We start from the raw sequence: 21,793 nt of genomic DNA on the forward strand, positions 1-21,793 counted from the left end.
CCCAGCCCCAGGAACACGGTGGGGGCTGTGGGGGCCGACCAGGAGTGGTCCTTCCCACGGGGTCTCCATCCGGTTAAGCTCCCACTAACCGTCCCCCAAAAGTCAGGCGCTGTGGAGCAGAGGGGCTGCGGCTGCAAGTCATGAGGTGTGACCCAGTGCCCATGAAAGGGGGGGAGGAGGCCGTCCAGACAAGCTTCTGGGGGGCGGTGGGGTCGGAGCCTAATGGGAGACGGCTGCCCCCATCAATTCTCACGAGAGCCCTGTGGGCCGGGAGCCAGGCCCGGGGCCCATCCGGGCGCCCTGCGTTCCGGCACTTTCCAGGCAGGGCCGGGGGAGCCTCGACCCCAGGCCTGTTTTGCTGCAGCGGCACCCAGGAGGGACTGGGAAGAAGGGGAGCAGCCAAGGCTGGCAGGGGGCGGGCCGGGGGAGCACAGCCGTGCCGCTGCCGAGCCCCTCTGCCCTGCGCTGGTGGCCGCTGTTGAGCGGGACCCGCCCCTGCCCGCCTCCAGACCCTCTGCCCCGTCCCTTCCCTGGGCCCCTTCCTGCCTCTTCCACTGTGACCTCCCTCCCTGGTCTGCGGCCTCCGAGGCCAACTCCTCCCGGGCCGCTTTCCCAGCTGGCCCCAGAGCCCCAAGCTGCCTCCCACCCAGATTTTCAACATTTGGCCCCAAAAGAACATGTAAAGCAGTGGGCAGCTGCCCTCCTGACCCGCCCTGGGTTGGGGGGCGGTTTTGCAAACGCCCAGCAGCACTGACCGAGAGGCTGGCGCACACGTGGCCCTGGGAAGCTCTGGTGGACAAGATGGGCCGTGGGCCGTCCCCCAGGCCAGTGCCTAGGAAGGACTCTGCGCTCCCAGTGCAGCAGGCCTGGGTTTGATCCCTGGTCAGGGAACCAAGATCCTGCCAACAAAACAAAAAAAAGGCCAGGCCCCTCCCTGCTCTCATCTCTTTACAGCCAGGTGGGTGCAGAGAGACAACAGCCGTCTGGACACAACTGCAGACGGTGACCAATCCTCTGGGGACAGCGAAGCTGCTGATGTGTGCAGACCCCGGCAGGGGTGGAGGTCGGGCAGGGCCCACCCAGGAGCTGGCTGCCGAGCCAAGGCTGGGGGACTGTAAGGAGCCGCCCGAGGGACAGCCCGCGGGCACAGCGTTCCTGCTCCAGGCAGGGCAAGAGCAGAGGCAGAGGCCTGCATGGGGAGGGAGCCTGGCACGTTCAGAGGGCGGCAGAGGGGCCAGCGGGGCCTGGAGCAGAGGCCAGAGACCCCGCCTTCCAGTGGGCATCCCCCTCGGTACAAGGGGCCCAGCAGGAAACCCACCCAGCTCAGCCCCTTTGCCGGCACCCCCGCCCAACGCGACTGCCACCTTCCCCCGAGCCGAGCCGGGTGAGGGAGACCCCCACCCTGCCCCGGTGCCCCGACCACGCCAGCTGGGCAGAGAGTGCCCCACAAGCTTCAGGCCTCCTGTCCTGATTCTTTTTTTTTTTTAATTAAGATGCAACAGTCATCCCACAGACCTGCGTCCCCTCCAGCGATCAGTTAAAATGAACTCCAGACGACTGGATTAGACTTTGAAGGTGGCAATCGAGATAATGAACACGGAGGATGCGGTGTTGACACAGGCCCTGGTGAGCTACATTATTATTTAACAGGCCTCGCCACGGCCTCCGCGGGGATCAAGGGGCTGAACAAGCAGTTTGGGGGTGAGCGGCCAATGCAGACAGGCTGGGCGCCACGCCACACAATCCGCAGGGTCGGGGCAGCTGCGAGGCCAGCGGGCCTAATGGGAACGGCAGCTCAGGGCCGCTCCCAGGAGCCCCCCACCCACACAGCTGGCCTGCCCCTCCCCGCCCCCAAGCCCCCGTCTCCATCAGGCCTGCTCACCTGCCCCGCCTAGACCTTCCCTGCTCCAAACCCTCCTCCCTGCTCTGGAAGCCCTCTCTCCTCCCCTGGGAGCCCACAGGGCCTGGGCCTGCCCCCACGGGCCTGCCCTCCCTGGCCAGCATTGACCATCCCGGGTCTGCCCTCCCTGGGCGGCATCGACCATCCTGGGCCTCCTCTCCCTGGACCGGCGTTGACCATCCTGGGCCTGCCCCCGACCAGCCTGCCCTCCCTGGGCTGGCATTGACCATCCCAGGCCTGCTCCGAGCTCCTGAAGAGCTGAGACGAGGTCTCCCTCCAGCCCACCCCTCCAGCCCTCTCTCTGCGCTAACGCCTGCCGGGCAGGACACCTCCTATCCATCCTCCAGGACCATTGACTCAGAGTACCTGCTGCAGGAGCCAGACAGACGCCAGGAAAGGAACAGGGCATGTCGTTAGCCCAGAAGACACACTGGTGGAGGTTAAGAGGTTACAGAAAAACCCAAACGAACTTTTTGGCCAAAGCGGTACTTAAACGGATGACACTGCCCGAGAGTTACACGCGACAGAGACTGTGGCGGACGGTGTGGCCCCGGAGACCGCCCCTCTGCCCCCGCGCCAACCCGGGACTTCAGAGCAGGCTCAGAGGTGGACGCCCGGGCTCCCATCCCACCTCGGCCTCCTCCTGGCTGAGTGACTCTGGGCGATCACTGACCCTCTCCAGGCCTCTGTTCACTTATCGGTAAAGTATGAATAATTAAAGTACTCACCTCACAGGGTGGTTTGAGGGTTAAGTGGGCTAAGATGTGTAAAACGCTTAACCCCAGGCCGGGTCCACGCTAAGCACTCAGTGTGTGTTGGTTATTATTTTACTTCCTGGTGGTGGAGAAACTGCAGAAAGCACCTTCGTGTTGACACAGTTCTAAATGAACCCCCATGTCTTCACATCAGGCCAGAGCCGGGCGTCCACACCCGGGGCCGCCAGGACCCTCCCCGGCCCCCTAGAGTGGAGGACCTCCAGTCCCCAGGGGCTCCTGGTCCTGGGAGACAGCCTGGCACAACAGTCCTCTAAACGGAGGCGTGCCCCGCACTGAGGATGTGCCTGAGCCCTGGGGACCAGGGCAGTCTGGACAGCAGCCCAGCCGGAGGCCAGTCCTCTGGCCGGGTGCACGGAGCCCCCGGCTGGGTCTGGCGGTCACTAGCAGCAGCCAGAAGGCCGTTCCAGAGCCCAGCGCGGAGGTGGGCCGGCCTCCTCTTCTCCGAGCCGGTGGCGGAGCGAGGCCCTATTAAATATGCGTGGCGGTCTCCTCGTTACTATGCGGAGGATGGCGTGTGCTGAAGGCGAACCACCCGCCCGTGCCCGCACAAACTTTTCCATTTCCAGGCCCCTCTCGCCCTGCTGCAGGGCCTCCTCAGCCGCCCCTTCCTCCATTCCGCCTCCCCCCACCCAGGGTCTGCCTCCCCCGACCCAGGGCCCGCCCGATGCCCCCCCGGTGCAGGCAGAGCAGGGCAAGGGCCACACTGATCCCCCTTCTAAGAGTGGGTGGTCCAAACTAATCTTAAATCATGGCAGCCTCGCGCTGGAGCCTTGTGGCCCCTCCACCCTGGGGACGGTGGGGCCGGAGCTGGGCTGCAAGCCTGGGCAGGACGGTGCGGCCGCTGGTGAGGGGTGGGATCGGGTGAGGGCGGGCAGGGTCATGCCTGGGCCCTGTCTTTCCCTTCGTCCATCTGTCTCAAGCTCCTGGGACGGCTGTCGGCAGAAGGGGGCCTTCCAGCCAGCGAAGCAAGGGGATGGCAGACCCGCGATGCACACATACCCCCCACCAACACCAGCAACTCCAAAGGAGCAGCTCGACTTCCCCAAAAGACCACACACCCGGCAGGAAGGAGGCCAGTTAGGCGGTTACAACACTAACAAGGCCCATCCACCACTGCCCTGAGTAGGGCCCCTGCTGCTGCTGCTGCTGCTGCTAGGTCGCTTCAGTCGTGTCCAACTCTGTGCAACCCCAGAGATGGTAGCCCACCAGGCTCCCCCGTACCTGGGATTTTCCAGGCAAGAACACTGGAGTGGGTTGCCATGTCCCCAAGCCCAGGAAAAACCCGGGAAGACACTGGGCCTGGCCAGGGGTCTGCTTGGGGGGATGCAGGGGGCACTCATCCTTCTTCCTCCCAAATGCCTTGAGACCCAGGCCCATCAGTGACCCCGGCTGCCCCGGGGAGCCACCTCCCTTGGTCATCTTTCTCCCAGAAGGCCGAGGAGGTGAGAGGCCCCTGAAGGCAGTGACAGGGCAGGGCTGGGAAGGGGGTCTGGGCTGCAGCTAGTCAGGGCCCCCCGTGCCCACCCATTTGCCAGGGAGAAGGAGGACCAGGAAATCCAGACGCAGAGAAGGGCCAACACAGTGTCCTCCCGATGGGCCCCTCCCTGGCCTCCCCCACCAGAGCCCGGCCCAGCAGTGAGGTCAAAGGTCCCCGGTGCCACGGTGTAAGCCTAAGTGGTGGGGATGAGGGGGGAGGCCAGGTTTCACCGTGAGCCCCCACCCGCTTCTCAAAACCTAACAGCTGCTCCAGACCCAAACCCTCGCCGCTGTCCAAGCTGCTGCGGGCAGAGCCCACCCCACCTCCCTTTCCAGCGCCCTGAAGGGGCTGACCAAACATCTCCCTGGCCAGGACTGGGGCTCCCGAGCATCACCTCACACAGAGGCGAAGGGACCCCAGGGAAAGGGCAGGAAAACCTGGGCTCACAGACAAGGCCCCAAGGCCCCAGAAGATGAGGGCCCAGGACCGGGAGGCTGAGCCGGGAAGGCACAGATGCAAAGGCTGAACCTCAAGCTTCAACAGAGACGGTGAGTTAGCACAGGGACCCTGAGGTTCAACCCCGGGTCTCGGGGCTCACCCTCAGCTCCCTGGGCTCAGGGTCTCCACCTGCCAAACCAGGACCTGTCATGCGGGATCCAGCCCAGACTGCCTAGCTGCTGAGTAAGCTGAGGCAGGACCAAGTGGGCGAGGAAAGATGGTCCTGGCAGGAAGGCACGCAGCCGGGTCAGGCTCAGGCTCCCCCCAGCCTGGAGGCCAAGCTGGGAACCCAAGCAAATCAAGCAACAGGGGTCGCCACCAGAACACCACGCAGGGTGGAGCCTGGGCTGTGGCGAAGGGGCTGGGCATGGCTGCTGGTCAGTGACAGGAGAGGGTCCTGGCTGAGGCAGGAAGGACCCCCAGACGTGGCCCGCATCGCAGCGGCCGAGGATCAGCAGCGCTCATGGCGGGATGAGGCAGGACCCCGGTGCTGGCCGAGCACCCCTTCCCCGTGGGGTCCACACTGGCTAAAGAGCCCGGCGCCCCGAGTGCCAGCATCCGCACCAGCTGCTCCCTCAGCACAGCCGGGTCCAGGCTATCCCTGGGGGCACAGGGACCCCAGGCCCACCTCCCCGGGAAGCAGCAGACACGACGGAGGAGCGAACCCACTGCCCAGGGAGCCCTCAGGGGACCCTTCCCCTCTCGGCAGCCCTGAGGGAGCATGTCGAAGGGGGCAGGGGGCGGCCCCGCGGGGATCCCGGCCCCCCGTGCAGCCCAGGAAACCCTGACGACCCCGAGACGCCCCCAGGGGCAGCGCTTGGCCGGGTGTGAGAGGGGTCAGCAGAGGGGACGCTGGGAGACGGCCCCTGGGGCCACGAGCCGCAAGGCAGGGCCGGTACCTGAGTCTGCAAGCTGGTGGCGTCCAGGACGGTGACCCGGGGCCCACAGCTGGCCCACACGGCCTCCTCCAGGCTCAGCAGGGCGCGGACGGGCCCCGGCCCCACAGGCAGGCACATGGGCGGGCTCTCCAGGTCCCAGGGGACGCTTCCTGCAGGGAGAGGAAGCCGGCAGGTCAGCAGGGGGTGGGGGGCAGCAGACAGGTTGGGGCCCCCCAGCCCTCAGAAACCAGGCCCCTGGGGGGTCGAACCCGGCTCCAGGCTCCTCCCGGCCCCGGCCCTGCCCGCCCAGCCCCTGCTCCCAGCCCAGCTCCAGGCTCCTCCCGGCCCCGGCCAGGCCCCCCAGCCCCTGCTCCCAACCCGGCTCCAGGCTCCTCCCAGCCCCGGCTCTGCCCCCCAGCCCCTGCTCCCATCTGCAGTGCTCTCCACTCCTCTCTCCTTCTCTCCTCTGTCCTCTGCTTTCACCCCACACGCACGCCGAGTCTGCACCGACTCCATGCCAGGCCCCGTGCTCAGGGCTGCAGAAGCAGAAATAAATCAGACACACACCCTGCCCTCAAGAAAACCCCCAGTGGCCAGTGGCCGGCGCGACCAAAATGTTAATCAACAGCTACCACACGAGCAGGCAGCATGACACGATGGGCCACGTCCGGCCAGCGGCCCACTACGGACCTCGAGAGCCTCTCTCCCCTCCTCAAGGCCTCAGTCTCCCCATCTGGAGAACGCAGAGGGCGCCGCCAACAAGACTGTCTCTGAGGACTTTTCAGACACCGTAATCTGCTGAGACCGTCCTGCCTTCTCACAGACCTTCTCGCCCACCCCAAGGCACTGTATCACCTCTACCGAGATCTCCGATGACCTTCCTCCCCCAGAGATGCCACCACCCCAGGTGCGGAAGGAGGAAGTCCCCACAGGCCATCGGCCCTCAGCCCATGATCCCTGAAGATGGGCAGATGAAGGGACCTGGCCCAGCGTGGAAGGACGCTGTCCCCTGCCCACCCCAGGGATGCTCAGCTCACCCAGAAACAGACCAAGGGTTTCCCCTGAGCTGCAAGCAGAGTCCACGGAGACGGGATTTTCTCTGAAGTCACACCTGATGTCACACAGAGCCCCCGTGGCTGTCCTGTCCTGCCAGGGTGCCAGGTGGGCCAGGAGGGTTGAGCAGGAAGTAGGGCCCACCCCTGAGGGGCGGGCGGTGGAGGGAGGAAGGAGCCTGGGCTGGGTGCCAGGGCCGGCCCCCCCAACCCTCCTCCACAGGGTCCCTGGAAGGGGTGCACGGTAACCCTGGCACAGGCCGCCCTCCGAGGCAGCTGCTGGGTGGCGTGACGGGCACCACTGTCCACAGAGGAGCCCCTGGGCGGCAGAGCAGATTCCACCCCCACCACATCCTCCCCTTCCGTTAAACGGGTCCTCCTCTCCCCTTCAGCCCCCCTTAAACTTAGAAGATTCCTAGCTCAACTGAGTTAGGAAACACACACACGCAGACACACACACCCCCATCAACCCTGCCCAATCAACACACGTCCGGTTCTTCCCAGCCCTGAACGCGGGAAGCAGGCTGGGCCGGAGTCCTGGCTGCAGCCTCTCAACCTCTGCACGTCCCTGGACAGGCGCCGCGGCCACTGGGAACCTCAGCTTCCTGGGCTGTAAAGCAGGCGTGATGAGCACGCCCACGCCTCGCAGACGCGGCCGGGCTCAAAGGAAACGGGCGTGTTTAGCACAGGGAAAGCGCGGACAGCGGTTGCCACGTTCTGTTATTCGTGAGCGTGCCGGGCACTCTTTCCATGAACTGTTTCCTTACCTCCCACCAGCCTGGGTGCAAGATTCTGTTCTTTTCCCTGTTTTACCACTGAGAAAAGCGAGGCGCAGGGCTGAAAGAACCAGACCAGATCACCCGGCTGGGCAGGGCCGGCGCGCGTCAGCTCTGGGCGTCGGCTGTCCCTTGCCTCGAGGCGGCCGCCTGCGCAAGCGTGCGGACCCCCCTGGACGCACGCGACGGCAGGGGCCTGGGGAGCCCGGGACGTGTGCACAGCCCCCCAGGCGGGGGTGTGCCGGCCAGCCAGGGCTGCAACTCAGCTGACCCTGGCCCCCATTCCCGGCTGCTCTCTCAGGTTCCAAGAGTTTCCAAAGACCTCCGGGCCCAGGGCTGGAGTCCAGGAGGGAAGAGTGACCACAGGCAGCCGGGCCGCCACAGCAGACCATGACCCCACCCCAGGAAACCAGAGCCACAGAAAGCCGGGCTCCGAGCGCCCCCCCAGCGGCCAGAGCTGGAACGCCCGCCACTCGGGCCGGTTAGGAAGGCAGCGGTCAGGGACGCGGGCACCACGCCCCACAGCGGACACGCGAGCCCTGCCCTGGGAGCAGCTACGGCCCCGAGCCCTCGTGCCCTCTGCCCTCCCGGGACAGTGCCTGCCTGGGGTAGGGGGGAGTGTCTGATACCCTTGAGGGTCACACGTGTCCTGCCCACGCTTCCACTTGCTGGGTGTCTCCTAAGAGACCTGGCTTCAGGACAGAATGATTAATGGCTAAAATGTAACAACGCCAGGGAGGTTCGAGAGGGAGGAGGCACACGTATATTTACAGCTGATTCACGTGTTGCCTGGCAGAAACCAACACAACATTGTAAAGCTTCCAATTAATTAATCCTCCAATTAAAAATGCTTCTAAAAAGAAAAAAAAATTTAATAACACCAACATCATTATATCAAAAAGAACACAAGACAGGAATTCCTTGATTCAGGGGCCCATGGTAGGTCCCTGAACAAGAGGCTTTCCCTTGCTGGGACTCCGTTTTCCCACCTGCCCCCCAAGGGGATGGAATTCAGCTGAATCAACCCTGGTGCCTCCCTGGATTTGTCTCAGTTCTCTGGGGCTTCCCTGGTGGCTCAGCTGGTAAAGAATCCACCTGCAATGTGGGAGACCTGGGTTTGATCCCTGGGTTGGAAAGATCCCCTAGAGAAGGGAAAGGCTCCCCACTCCAGTGTTCTGGCCTGGAGAAGCCCGTGGGGTTGCAAAGAGTCGGACACAACTCAGCAACTTTCCCCTTCACTTTCACCCCTGGTGGTCAACAGGGTGACAGATGCCACAAGCAGATCACCTCTCACCCCGGAGTTCTGGGCTCTAAGAATCTTGCCAGCCTCCACAGGCTGCAAGCCTAAGAATTCAGTCAGGATCAGTGGGCGCTCTGGGCAGGGCAAGCACCCTGCCCACCCCAAGCCTGTGGGGGTGCCCATCCCTCCTCGCTCTCCCTGCCCTCCAGCGGCTGTCCGTACACAATTCCAGAACAGGCACCCACACCTCCAAAGTCACACCCGCCCGGCGTGACAGCCTGTTCATCTGGGCCTGGACCCGCGCACGCTGGGTGAACCTCCGGAGACCAAGGCCTGTCACAGCAGAGGTACCTCCGAGAGGCAGGTGCCCCCCGCCGCGGGCTACAGGGCAGAAAGCCCAACAGGATCCTTGGGGGTCTGAGGCCAGAAGGGAGGACACAAAGAGAAAGTCACTGAGGCCCAGGGGAGCCCAAGGGGCAGCTGACACCCCGAAAGTGGTCGAGACAGTCACTGAGGCCGAGGGAGCCCAGGGGCAGCTGACACCCCGAGAGTGGTCGAGACAGTCACTGAGGCCGAGGGAGCCCAGGGGCGGCCAACACCGGGGGAGTGGTCGGGACAGTAATGACGATGTTGGGATGGAGAGGCATGCGTCCATCCCCGAGCTCCGTGACATGCGCCTCTGACTGGCTGCCCCTGGCGCTCACAGCCACCCTGTGAGTAGGGGTGGAATATGCGCCCACTTTACACGTGAGGAAATCAAGGCCCCGAGAGGAGAAGCAGCAGCAGGTCCAGTCTCTCACAGTGGGACCCGATCCCGACAGCCTGACCCCTCAGCCCACCCCTCACCCGTCCCGTCTTCTGGCTCCTCCGACGGTCAACTGTGGCTCCCGTCCCCAGCGGCTAACCAGGGACAGTCCTGCAGCCCCACCAGGCCTGGTCAAGTCCCTGTCTCTGCTCAGAGACGGGCCGGGAGTGCAGGGAATGCACAGAGGGCATCCAGGCAGCTGTGCCCGAACTCAGGATGGACGGGGCGGGCCCACCTGGCACCTCATGAACGCGTACTTGCTGAGTGAGTGAGTGAAGGAAGGAAGGAATGAACGCCGATAAGCAGAGATCCTGAGGGCAGCAGACACTGCCACGGCCACACTGCTTGGACTCTGAGGCCCCCCAGCTCTGACAGCCCAGGGCTCCAGGTGGCCCGGTGACCCTAGAATCCTCACAGCCATCTCACAGCTGCTGGATGCTTCTCCTCAGTCTCGGCTTCGGGGTCCCACCCTGGGCACTGAGGGCCAGGCCCTCCCCCGACACCCTGCAGCTCCCGTTAGGACCAGCAGCACCGCGTACAACCGTCAGCTTCCTGCCTGCTCGCTCGACCCATCTGTAGACCTGTCTCGTCTCCCTCTGTAAGCTGTGCGGGTGGGCTCACGGCCGGTTTGCTGGCTACCACATCCACGGGGCCTAGTGGGTGCTTGGTAAACATCTGGGGGACAGATGTCTGAAGGCAGGACGGCTGCCAGCGCACCTCGACTTCCTCCTCCAGGCCAGACAGCACCCCACTCTGCCCAGAGCAGCCAAAGCCCCCTGAAACTTGGAGGACTCCAGTCCTGGGAGGACACTGAGGTTCAGGTCTTGGCTCACCCATGGGACTCCAGAAACGAGGGTGTTGGGTCCACGGTCCCCAGTGGCTCTTATGGATCTGAGCAACGCCAGGCAGAAAGTCAGTGATTAGACCCCAACCCTCGGTGGGTTGAATTGTGTCCCCCAAATTCATTTATTCATGCCTCAACCCCTAGCACCCAGCACACGACCTTGTTTGCTGGTAGGGGTGCTGATGGAACTGGTTAAGATGAGGTCATGCTGGAGGAGGGTGGGGCTCTGAGTCCAAGGGGTTCTCTGGACACAGGCTCCCCAAAGAGAGCCCCACGTGAAGATGGGGGTTATGCTGCCACAAGCCAAGGACCCCCCTGAAACTGGGAGAGAGGCCTGGAACAGACCCTTCCCCAGCACCTTCCGGGGAGAGCACAGCCCTGCCAACACCCTGCTCTCAGACTTCCAGTCTCCAGAATAGCAGTCAGTAAATTAGACTGCCGAAACCACTCAGTCTGCGGTACTTGGTCATGGAAGCCCCGGCACACAGATACACCCTGCCCACCTCCTCCCAACCCGCACTCCCAAACTGAAGAGTCAGGAGCCAAGAGGGAAAGGGCCCGAGGCAGCCCATCTGGGGGCTGGGGGGTGCAGAGCAGGCCGGGCTGGGCTCCCAGACTCCCACGGGAGCCAGAGGGTGGCCATCTCCCCAGAAGTTCTGGTGTAGATTGCCGAAGATCTGAGCCTGGACTGACATTCACACACACGGTGTATCTGATGGGGAGAGGGATCGCCCCGCCTCCCTCTACCCCCTTTAATTAAAAACTATAAATGCGTTATCAAAAGCTAATTTAAAATACCAACACAGTGCCAAGTGGCAAAAAAAAAAGCTCAGTACAAATATCTGCTTATAAGCTGCAGCAGGCTGTGAAGACGCAGCAATCAGAGGCAGGGCAGAGGGGGGTGGCGGAGCAGGAAGGCTGAGGCTGAGGCACAGCAGCCTCCAGGGGTGCTGGTCTTGGACCCGCTTCCCTCCACTCCTGCTCTTGTCCTTGGACTGGGAGCTGAATAAGCCACGAAGGACGGGGACCATAGCACTCCATATCCCTTCCTGCATCTCAGCATCAGTATCCATAAGGAGGAGGTCATTCTTGAGGGTCGTGGTGAGAATTAAAAGACCGCACCACTTGATCCTGTCCTGGAGCACAGCAGCTCAAACGCTGTCCACCTTCCCTCCGGACGTCATCGTCTGTGCCACTGACACCTCGATCAAACAGTGGAGGCCACAGCGCCTGACCCCACTGGGCACCAACCGTGCTGGGCGCTATGCTTGGCCTTCACTGGAATGCTTACCCCACCTGTACCTATGAGCAGCGCGTGTTGCCATTATCCCCGTTTTACAGATGAGGAAACCGAGGCACGGAGGAGCAGCTGCTCGCCACGGACACTGCAGTCATCAGGGCAGAGCCCAGACGTGAAGCCAGGTCTCTCTGAGCCCAGAGACTCGCTTCCTATGCAGCAGAGTCTCCTGCCTATGGGCTGAGCTGTCCATACGACAGGGAGCGCCCCGTCCCTTTGGGGACCCCGATGTGGATGAGGGACCTCCAGCCTCTCTAGCACCTTGATTCCCGGACTCTGCTGAGCTGCCTCCTTGGTCTGCCTCCCACAGCTTCTCTGGTCCTGGATCTGACTCTTGGTCGGGGCCCAGGGCAGCTCCCAGAATCCCCAGCACCACATCCTTACCGCTGGTCCGAGGGTACGCGGCGAGGGTGCCATCCTGCAGGCCGGCCAACAGGTGGAAGGGGCTGTGTCGCAGGCAGAGCACGGGCTGCAGGCCTGGGCTCCGGCAGGCCGCCAGGCACTGGGTGCCCGTATCCACGCTGCTGTAAAGCAGGACGCTGCAGGGAGAGGCGGGGACTCACTCAGCCCCCCGCCCTTCTGGCGAAAGGGCTCCAGCCCCCACCTCCACCAGACCAGGCCATCGCTCAGACTTCTCCATGGGCGGGCTTTAGGGGGCGGAGCCACGGAAAACAGGGGGCTCTGGACACAGCACAGCGGGGGGCTGGGAGAACGGTTCTCAGGGTCACATCTGAGGGCAAATCCAGCTGACTGTCCCCCTCCAGCTGGCTGGCCTGGACCACTGAGCCTCAGTCCTCTCTGAAAAATAGGGCCGTGATGCTTACCTCACGGCCATACCAAGGAACAAAGCCCCAGCGTGTGGACTGCCTGGATGAAGCTTGAAAACGTTAGGGGGAACGAGAGAGGCCAGGCACAAAAGGCCACACACTGGGTGAGCCCGTTTGGATGAAGTGAGCAGAAGAGACAAATCCAGACCAATGGATGGGCACAGATGAGTGGTTCCCAGGGGCTGGGGCAGGGAATGTGAGGTGATGCAGAGGTTCTGGGGGATGTGACGAGAATGTTATAGAAATAAGTAAGGGTGATGGCCACGCATCATGAATGTACTGGAAACCTCTGAACTGCGTGATTTTTAACGGCTAAAATGATAAACTTTATGTAGTTTGATCTCATTAAAAGCAAAAAGCGTTCACCAGGCCCCTGGGTTCCGTGAACCCAGACCTGGACGGCATGAAGCTCTAGCGCCTCCAAGTTGGTTCCAAGTATACTTAGAACCCCGGCTCCTCCCCCGGCTGCTGCGCGGGAAACGGGCCAGCGCGAGGCTCGCGCTCCCGGCCCAGGAGCAGCACACAGCAGGTGTGCGTAACATCCCCGGACCCTGCGGCAGGTGCGAGGAGCCACGCGGGCACGAGGGTGCGGGGCTGCAGCCCATCCCAGGGTCCTCTTCCAACCGTGTTCCCAGTCCAGTTAACGGGGTGAATATTCACCCTCCATCCACATGGCTGGGCCTTCCAGCAGGCCAGGCTCTGCCAGGGGCGGCCCCTGCTGCACGGAAGTGTTTGCTGACTCACCAGCTCCAGGCAGGTCTTACAAGGGGGGAGCGCCCTCTGCCAGCAGGTCTCATACCCTGGGCACACTCCGCACCCTCACCTGCCCTGCAAGGCCAGCTGAGGCCACAGACGGGTGGACACGGCCAATGACAGCAAAGGGAGCTGAAGTCTTCACGTGGCCCACGTCCTGGTGGGCGCTCACAGCAGCCCCACGTGTGGGGGGGTAACACCCTTCACAGAGCGGTCACACAGCACACGGAAGTACAGGCCCCAAACCCAGCTCTGCCCGGCACCGAAGCCAGCGTCGCCCGTGGCACCACACTACCAGGAGGAAGCCGGGTGGCACAGAGCAGCTCCTGACACTGGCTGGGCATTGTGGACCCCACTTCCTGCTCCTGCTCCCCTCTTCCTGCTCTGGGCCCCCACTTCCTGCCCCTGGCCCCCACTTCCCACTCCAGGCCCCCACTTCCTGCTCCTGGCCCCCACCTCCTGCTCCCAACCAGGGGCACCGAATGTTGGGGGTGAGGAGCGAAGCTGGAGGGGCAGTGCCCAGGGTGCCCAGCCCGCCCTGGCCCAGGCCCCTCACCTGCCGTCCTGCAGCCCGAGGCAGATGGTGGGGTGCACCCCGGCCGAGGCGTCAGCAGCGGGGCAGCCCTTGTCTCTGTCTCTGCCGTCGCCCTCCTCTGGCTCTGGAATGTACTCCATGCAGAGCACGGGGGCTGCCAGTGGGAAGGACTTGACCGTGCGGGGCGAGGGCCGGTTCAGGGAGAAGATCTCTACCTGGCCCCCCGCCCCCTCCTGCCCGCCTCCAACCTACGGCAGAGACCAGAAAGGCCGTCAGGTGAGCGTCTCGTTGGCAGACGCAGACGCAGCCCCTGCCCCCACTGACCCACCCCCAGCATCTGCTTGTCACGGGGCTTAGGCACCAAAAGAAACATGCCCTCTCCTGCCCACAGGCATCCTGCTGTCACTGAAGGCCACGTGTTCCCAGCTGCCACGGCAACAAGTGAGATCCGGGGCCCGAAGAAAACCAGGAAAAGAGCTGAGGTGGACTAGGTACCCAGCCAGCTTTCTATTTCCTTATCTTTAAGGTAAATTTCAAGCAACAGAGAGCGAGCGTACACTCTGCCCTGTCTCCTTCAGCTTCGTCTCTGCATTCAGCACATGGTAGACACTCATTATATCCCTGCTGAATGGATGGAGGGATGGATGGATGATCACAAGGATGGATGGACAGAAGAACAGACAGACGGGATAGAAGACTGGGTGAACGGATGGATAGAAGAGTGGACAGATGGTTACAAGGACTGATGGATGATGGATGGATGGATGGATGGATGATCACAAGGATGGATGGATAGAAGAACAGATGGACGGGATAGAAGACTGGGTGGATGGATGGATAGAAGGGTAGACAGATGGTTACAAGGACTGATGGATGATGGATGGATGGATGGATGGATGATCACAAGGATGGATGGATAGAAGAATGGATGGACGGGATAGAAGACTGGGTGAATGGATGATGAATGACAGATGGATGGATAGAAGGGCGGACAGATGGTTACAAGGACTGATGGATGATAGATGGATGGATGATCACAAGGATGGATGGACAGAAGAATGGACAGACGGGATAGAAGACTGGGTGAATGGATGATGAATGACGGATGGATGGATAGAAGGGTGGACACATGGTTACAAGGACTGATGGATGATGGATGGATGGATGGATCAACAGATGGATGGAAGGGAGAGCGACTAACTGAATGAATGGATGGATGATGGATGGATGGGTAGATGAACAGATGATTATAAGGCTGGATGGATGGATGGAAGGATACAGATAGATAGGTGGATGGAAGGATAGTGGATGGGTAGATACACCATATACTAGACACTGGACGCCAGTGAAGAAGAAATCATCCTCAGAAGGGACAGTTGGGCTGGACCCTGAAGGGTAAGCCAGGGTTTCCCTGCCTGAATGCCTGGAGACTGACTGGAGGGGTGGTGAGGCTGGGACCTACAGGAGGCCACAGTCTGTACCGCGAGCCACATGGGGAGCAAAGCGCTGAGTGGATCAAGGCAGGCTCTGCGGAACCCCGGTGCAGAAAGGTGGGCTGGAATCTCTGAGAGAGAAGGGCAGCCCTGCCTCCTGACGCCCGGGGGGAAGACCTGCCATCCAGATACTCCGCACTGCTAAGTTCATGTCCGTCACAGCACCAAGGACAGTCACAAGAATCCTACTCTCTGATCAGTCCCCTGGCTTTCTGTTGTTCCTGCTGAGGTCACACGTGCCAGCTCTGAGCACAGAGCCTGCAGCGGAAGTCCCCAGAAGACCTTGCTGGGCGAGGGTGTGCAAAACGGGGCCCACGGGCTGGCCGCTTTCTCCAGCACCACCGCCCCCCTCCCCGTGCCTCCCCTGGCTCGTGCCCTGAGGCCCGAGGCCCCGGCTGGACGTGGGGGTTACTCACCCAGAGGTAGCCCTGTGGGAGGGAGGTGCTGACAGCTGAGAAGCCCAGCAGAGGACAGCTGACGGGACTGTGGACCAGGGCCCCGAGCTGCAGAGACAGACGGCATACACAGGGGTGAACACTGAGGTGCCGGAGATGCTGACGACCTGGGCCTGGACGTCTGTCAGGCTGTTAGACCTGCCGGTTCCTGCATCCCCTTCAGGCCCCCAGCCAGGCCCCTGAGGGTGGGGCCAGGGAGAGGCAGGTTCCTCCCTGGCAGTCCCCAGGCACTCACAGGGGACCTCCGCCCTCCTGGAACCTTCTGGAGCCTGAATGAAACTCTTTCCAAACTGGGCTTTGCTGAAAACCACGAAGTGCAGCCCTCGTATTTCATACGCAGGGAAGACAAGGTCCACAGAAGACAAGCACCTGCCCGAGGCCACGGGGGCGGCACGCACCCTCACCCCTGGCCCCCGTGTCCCCCAGAGCAGCACGGCGGAGGGGTCCCAGGCCAGCAGAGCCCTGCTCGGCCGACCCCGCCAGGACCAGAGGCCGGTCCGCAGTCCGGGGGCTCCGTCTGCGCGGGGCTGTCCCTGAGGACCGCCGGCTGCTCACTCCTCGGCATCAGCGGCCCCCAACCCCACGCCAGCGGCCCTCGGGCCTGTTCCTGAACTAAATCTGCCGTCCACGTCTCTGGCCAGGACGGCAGTGTGAGGGGAGGGCCTGGCCCTTTCAGGGGCCTTGCTGAAAACTCCAGCCAGACCAAAGGAGGAGGCTGGCTGGGGAGGGCGGAGGTGCCCCCGGGGAGGACGCGGCCACCGCGGGGCGGGCCTTTGAGCAGGCAGGTGCTGCCCTCTGCTGGCGCCCGCGGCCTGCTCGTGCCGGCCCCGCTGCGGTGATCTGACAAGGAAGCCTCTAAAGGCCACAGCTGAGGGGACCCAAAGGGTCACCTCCCGCAGCCCCCGTGCTGAGCGGCCGGCAAACGTGAAGTTGGAGGGCGGGGGGACGTGACTGGCTCAGGGTCACACAGCAGGGAATGGCTGGTGCTCTTTTCCGTTAACACGCTGGAGCCGTGGCCCCCTGGGGACAGCGTGGGCCGGGCCAGGAGCTCACACCTGGCTCCCGGATGCCCTCAGGCCCTGCCCCCTCACCCCGCCTCTTGGGGGACCACAGCCCGCTCAGGGCCTGGCCCTTCCTGCTCCTCTCCCCTTGGATTTGGGGCGGGGGGTGGGGGGCAACCGCAGCCTGGCTCGGGTGTTTCCATGGCAACCCCAGTGGGCCGGACGCCAGCCAGTCAGCAGAGCCTGGGCCCAAGACGGGGACAAAGACTCGAAGGCTCCTTGAATGGGCCGGGCTCTGGACCCAGAAGGGTTGCCCGTGACAGGAAGCTGACTTCCAAGAACCAAGGAGCCCCACGCGGAGCAGGGAGAGCACGGCGGGCTCTGGGTGCGGGCAGTGGGCTCCAGTCCCAGCGCATCTGCTACCAGCATGTGTGCCGGGTCACCGCAGTCGTGTCCCGCCAGGCTCCTCTGTCCATGGGATTCTTCAGGCAAGAACACTAGGGTGGGTTGCCACGCCCCCTCCAGGGGGATCTTCCCGACCCAGGGATCCGACCCAGGCCTCTTAGGTTTCCTGCCCCACTGAGGCCGCCTGGGAAGTGCCACCAGCTGGGTGACCCCACGGACCAGTTCCTCCTGGTCATGGGGACCCCGGCATCTCGGCAGGACCCTGACTAGAGATGGTGGGCATAACGCCCTTGGCAGGGGCGGGGCACCCAGCAGCGGTCACTGGTCAGGAGGGCCTCTGGTGGGACATGTTAGCACTTGACGGCAGTAACTCCATCCGCTGAACAGCACTGTGGGGGAGGGGCTGTACCAGACCAGCAACTGGGCAGAGGCGGGGACGGGCCCACCGACGGTCACTCTGGCTGACGGGGCTGGCAGCCAGCACTGAGGCCACTTGGTGCGCTGAGGCCCGAGCAAGCCTGCCTCTGCAGCTCTGGGCTGCAGCCCTCAGGCCCCCGAGACCCCTGTATACGAGAGCTGCCTGGAGTGGGCAGCAGCCCACCACGCCCCGAGCCCCTCTCCCCTGGCAGGCCTGTCATGGAACCTCAGCCCAAGGGGGGAAATGGGTCTGCCTTGAGCCTTCCCCTTCCCCCCCCCGTCGCCCTCCACGGACGGGCCTATAGCTCAGATGGAGCCCAAGTCCAAGAAGGACCTCCTCCCACCTCAGCAAGCAGGCCATCGGAAAGCCCCCCAAACCACGAAACCAGTAGGGCTGAGGGTGCTTTCAGCCCCAAGGGCTTCACGTGGCGAAGACCCCCTGGTGACAGGAGGTGGGTGGCTCCCCACCCGGGTCGGGGAGCGTCCTTTCAGGGAGGCCCTGGGGCAGCAGTCTGTCTGGGACGCCTCCACCCCGGGCGTGACCTGTCAGGTCACCTGCGTCCTGCATCCCGCAGAGGTCCAGCGCCCTGGGGGGAGACGGGATGATGCATTCCGCACCCAGAAGTCCTTCTCCATGGGATCCGCTAGGGTCAGGAGAGCCGCAGGCGAGGGGACCGGAATCCGCCCCACGGCCCACAGACTGTGCCCCGGGGCAAGAGCCGGCAGGACCCCGCAGGCAGCCCCTTACTAATGGGGTCAGGACTGGAGGCCCACAGAGGCCGGCGATGTCTGACGGGGAACTGCGCTGGCCACGTGCCAGCCAAGGCCCGGGGAGACAGGGGGAGGAGAAGGATGGGGCAAGGGTCAGGGCACTCCCCTTCCCAGGGCCATGAGCAAGTGACGGCCCCTGGATCCCCGTCTCAGGGTGGCTGGGGGTCACGGAGTCCATCTACGGGAAAGGCCCAGAGCAGAGCCTGCTGCAGACATGTCCCAGAAGGACCCGCCCCTTGTGGTCAAGACTCAGGTCAGGTCAGTTCAGTTGCTCAGTCATGTCTGACTCTTTGCGACCCCATGGATTGCAGCACACCAGCCTCCCTGTCCATCACCAACTCCGGAGCTTCCTCAAACTCATGTCCATTGAGTCAGTGATGCCATCCAACCATCTCATCCTCTGTCGTCCCCTTCTCCTCCTGCCCTCAATCTTTCCCAGAATCAGGGTCTTTTCAAATGAGTCAGCTCTTCGCATCAGGTGGCCAATGTATTAGAGCTTCAGCTTCAGCATCAGTCCTTCCAATGAACACCCAGGACTGCTCTCCTTTAGGATGGACTGGTTGGATCTCCTTGCAGTCCAAGGGACTCTCAAGAGTTTCTCGAACACCACAGTTCACAAGCATCAACTCCTGGCGCTCAGCCTTCTTCATGGTGCAGCTCTCGCGTCCGCACGCGATGTGCGGTCGTCACGGCTGAAGGGCTTCAAGTGACGTCCCTGTCGTGTTCATTGTCGTCAGCGTTACCGCTACGTGACAGCGACCGAGCACAGCACAGCGGTGCGGCCACTGTCCACCGAGCACTGGCCAGGAGTCCAGCTCGCAGTGAGGAGCCTGACTCACTGAACCCTTAAATCAGGCTGTGGCACAGGGCCCAGCACCCCACCGAGCCCAGCTTTCAGGAGCAAAAGCCAAAGACCCAGCAAGTCCTTCGTCTCCTTCACCCCCAGCCCCACCTTCTCCCCAGTTCAGCCAGTCCGAGCCCAGAGCACCGCCCAAACCTGTCCCCAAGGCCCCCCGCCCACTGCCTCCACCAGGGCCAGGACCAGGGGGAGGAGAGCAGGGTGCTCACCCCGGGGACACCCCTTCAGGGGGGCCACAATACTCAGACATCAAGAAAACGTTTCAACCTAAGTTCTTACAATAAAAATTTAGCTCCCACACACAAAACATCATTGGTGAACAATTATTAAGAACGGAAATAAAGGCAGGACTGGATGCTGCCTTCCTAATCCTGGCTCTTTATTCACTTAAAAAAAAAAAAAAAGGCAGGCAAGCCAAGCCCACAGTGCGCTGGTCTGAGTTTTTTCTTTAAGTGTTGCAATAGAACATCACTTACGTTGACGATCAGTGCCTCTCTCACCTCGCCACAGCCGCCCTGGTCTCCGTTCACCCCGGCCTCCCTCCACCTGCACCAAGTCCCGGCCCAGCTCAGCGGGACCCCGGCACCGAGCTCTGCAAGGGTCTCAGCCTCCCGTCCTAGCCCCTCCGGGTCCACAGTGCCCTCCCGCACATCAGCCGGAAGTGTCTGATGATCCTTCCAAAAGGCAAACCAGGTCCCGCTGGTCCCGACTGGCGCCATGCTTGGTTTTTCCTTGCTCTGAGGATGAAATCCAAACCCGATGCAGCCTGCAAGGCCAGCTGAACCAGCTCACCCACCGTCGGGCCTCAGAGCCCAGCCTCCCCTGCTGGCTCCCGGAGCCACGGCCACGCCAGCTGCCCCGACGGCTCCAATGGCAGGCTTCTGTGTCGGTTTGTTTGATTTGAATTTTCTCCCCCTGGGCCCTCCCATGGTTGGGTCCTCCTTACCAACAGGGCCTCAGTTTATACGCCACCACCTCTGAGAGGCCCTCCCTGACCCCCTAACTGCTGCTGCTGCTAAGTCGCTTCAGTCGTGTCCGACTCTGTGCGACCCCATAGACGGCAGCCCACGAGGCCCCCCCGTCCCTGGGATTCTCCAGGCAAGAACACTGGAGTGGGTTGCCATTTCCTTCTCCAATGCATGAAGGTGAAAAGTGAAAGTGAAGTCGCTCAGTCCTGTCCAACTCTTAGCGACCTCATGGACTGCAGCCTACCAGGCTCCTCCATCCATGGGATTTTCCAGGCCAGAGTACTGGAGTGGGGTGCCATTGCCTTCTCCTAACTACATGCCCCCATCTCTGTTTTCACTGTATCTGATTTATTCTCTTTATACCACGCAGCACTCTTTGCTCTTGTTTGCTGAGGGGGTGGGTGGGACGTGGTGGTAACCGCCTGTGCTTACGGCCAGGGGTGCAGGCGCCAGGGAACCAGATTCCTGTTCCTGTCATCCTCACTGGCCATGACATTAAAAAAAAAAATCATGTCATCTGAGCCTTTACTGCGAAGGAGACCTAGAGACATCTCCTCATGGAGTTCTTATAAATAATAAAACTAGCAAGTAATGGCAAAGCACTGAGAGGGGTGATGGCCATGGAGCCAAAGCCGGCTGCCCCAGCAACGTCGTAAGAGGTGAAACCTCCCAAGCAGGGCACAGCGGTCGGGTGCGTTCCAGTTTGTCTGCTGAGTGGGCGTCACGCCATCAGCTGACAGATCGCTGCTGTCTGTTAGGTTAGAACGACTCAACTGTCGGTTCCCTGACCCACAGAGGTTGCCTGCACCCTTCTCTGGGGGGACGCCGACCCCGAGAGCAACCCCATGGGCCCTACGTGGAGAAGCTGGGGTGGCAGCTGGGCCTCCCCTGCCTTGGGCCCCCCACCCGGGTGCTCCGACCGCCCCCACGTGCACTCACCTGCAGGCTGAGGCCCCTGAAGGAGAAGGCGGGAACGCAGCAGGCCAGGATCGGGCACCAGAACGGGGCTCTGCTTTGCTTGTCCTCATCCGGACACAGCCAGCCCGGCTGGTTCTCCTCCCCTGCTCGAGAAGAAGGGGATGGGGAGGGCCCCATTAGAGATGGGAGGAAGTCGTCCACGAGGGCACCCCCCCAGACCATGCCCACGTGCTGACCCCACCGCCTGGATGCTCACTGCTGCCCCTGCAGCCTGCAGACTGGTTCTCCTCCCCTGTGCGAGAGGATGGGGGTGGGAGGGCCTGTTAGAGACTGGACGATGTGGTCCACGGGGCCTGGAAGCCGGCACCCACGTGCTGACCCCCGCCACCTGGATGCCCACTGCTGCCCCCTACAGCCAGCCCGGCTGGTTCTCCTCCCCCGCGCGAGAGGACCAGGGTGGGGAGGGCCCGTTAGAGACGGGACAAAGTGGTCCACTAAGGGCCCCCCCAGACTGCGCCCACATGCTGACCCCGCCAGCTGGACGCTCACTGCTACCCCTGCAGCCCGCCGGCTGGTTCTCCTCCCCTGCGCCAGAGGAAGGGGGTGGGGAGGGCCCATGAGAGACAGGATGAAGTGGTCCACGGGGGCCCCCCCCCAAGACCGCGCCCACGTGCTGACCCAGCCGCCTGGATGCTCACTGCTGCCCCCTGCAGCCCGCCCTCCCTGCGGCAGCCAGCGCCGTCCTGCTGAGCCTCTCCCCGACCCCGCGGTTCCCCTCTTCTGCCGGGTCCTCGTCCACCTGCAATAAAATCCAGACTCCTCCGGAAGAGCTGCGAGGACCTTCCTTC

The 21,793-nt window shown here is 62.8% G+C and overlaps 1 protein-coding gene across 14 annotated transcripts in view; it reads right to left on the bottom strand.

Moving 5' to 3' along the window:
• ARHGEF10L (Rho guanine nucleotide exchange factor 10 like) overlaps positions 1 to 21,793 on the bottom strand; it is a 170,607-nt gene that overhangs the window by 23,469 nt on the left and 125,345 nt on the right. For all 14 annotated transcript variants that reach the window (XM_044938210.2, XM_044938204.2, XM_044938213.2 and 11 more), the window contains 5 exons: positions 20,967 to 21,088; positions 15,568 to 15,654; positions 13,680 to 13,906; positions 11,928 to 12,082; positions 5,551 to 5,699 (listed from right to left, as the gene is read on the bottom strand). In XM_044938210.2, the coding sequence (XP_044794145.2) occupies positions 5,551 to 5,699; positions 11,928 to 12,082; positions 13,680 to 13,906; positions 15,568 to 15,654; positions 20,967 to 21,088 (740 nt within the window). The remainder of the gene's footprint in view (positions 1 to 5,550; positions 5,700 to 11,927; positions 12,083 to 13,679; positions 13,907 to 15,567; positions 15,655 to 20,966; positions 21,089 to 21,793) is intronic.

Source organism: Bubalus bubalis, chromosome 2, assembly GCF_019923935.1.
Source record: "Bubalus bubalis isolate 160015118507 breed Murrah chromosome 2, NDDB_SH_1, whole genome shotgun sequence".
Classification (NCBI taxonomy): domain Eukaryota; kingdom Metazoa; phylum Chordata; class Mammalia; order Artiodactyla; family Bovidae; genus Bubalus; species Bubalus bubalis.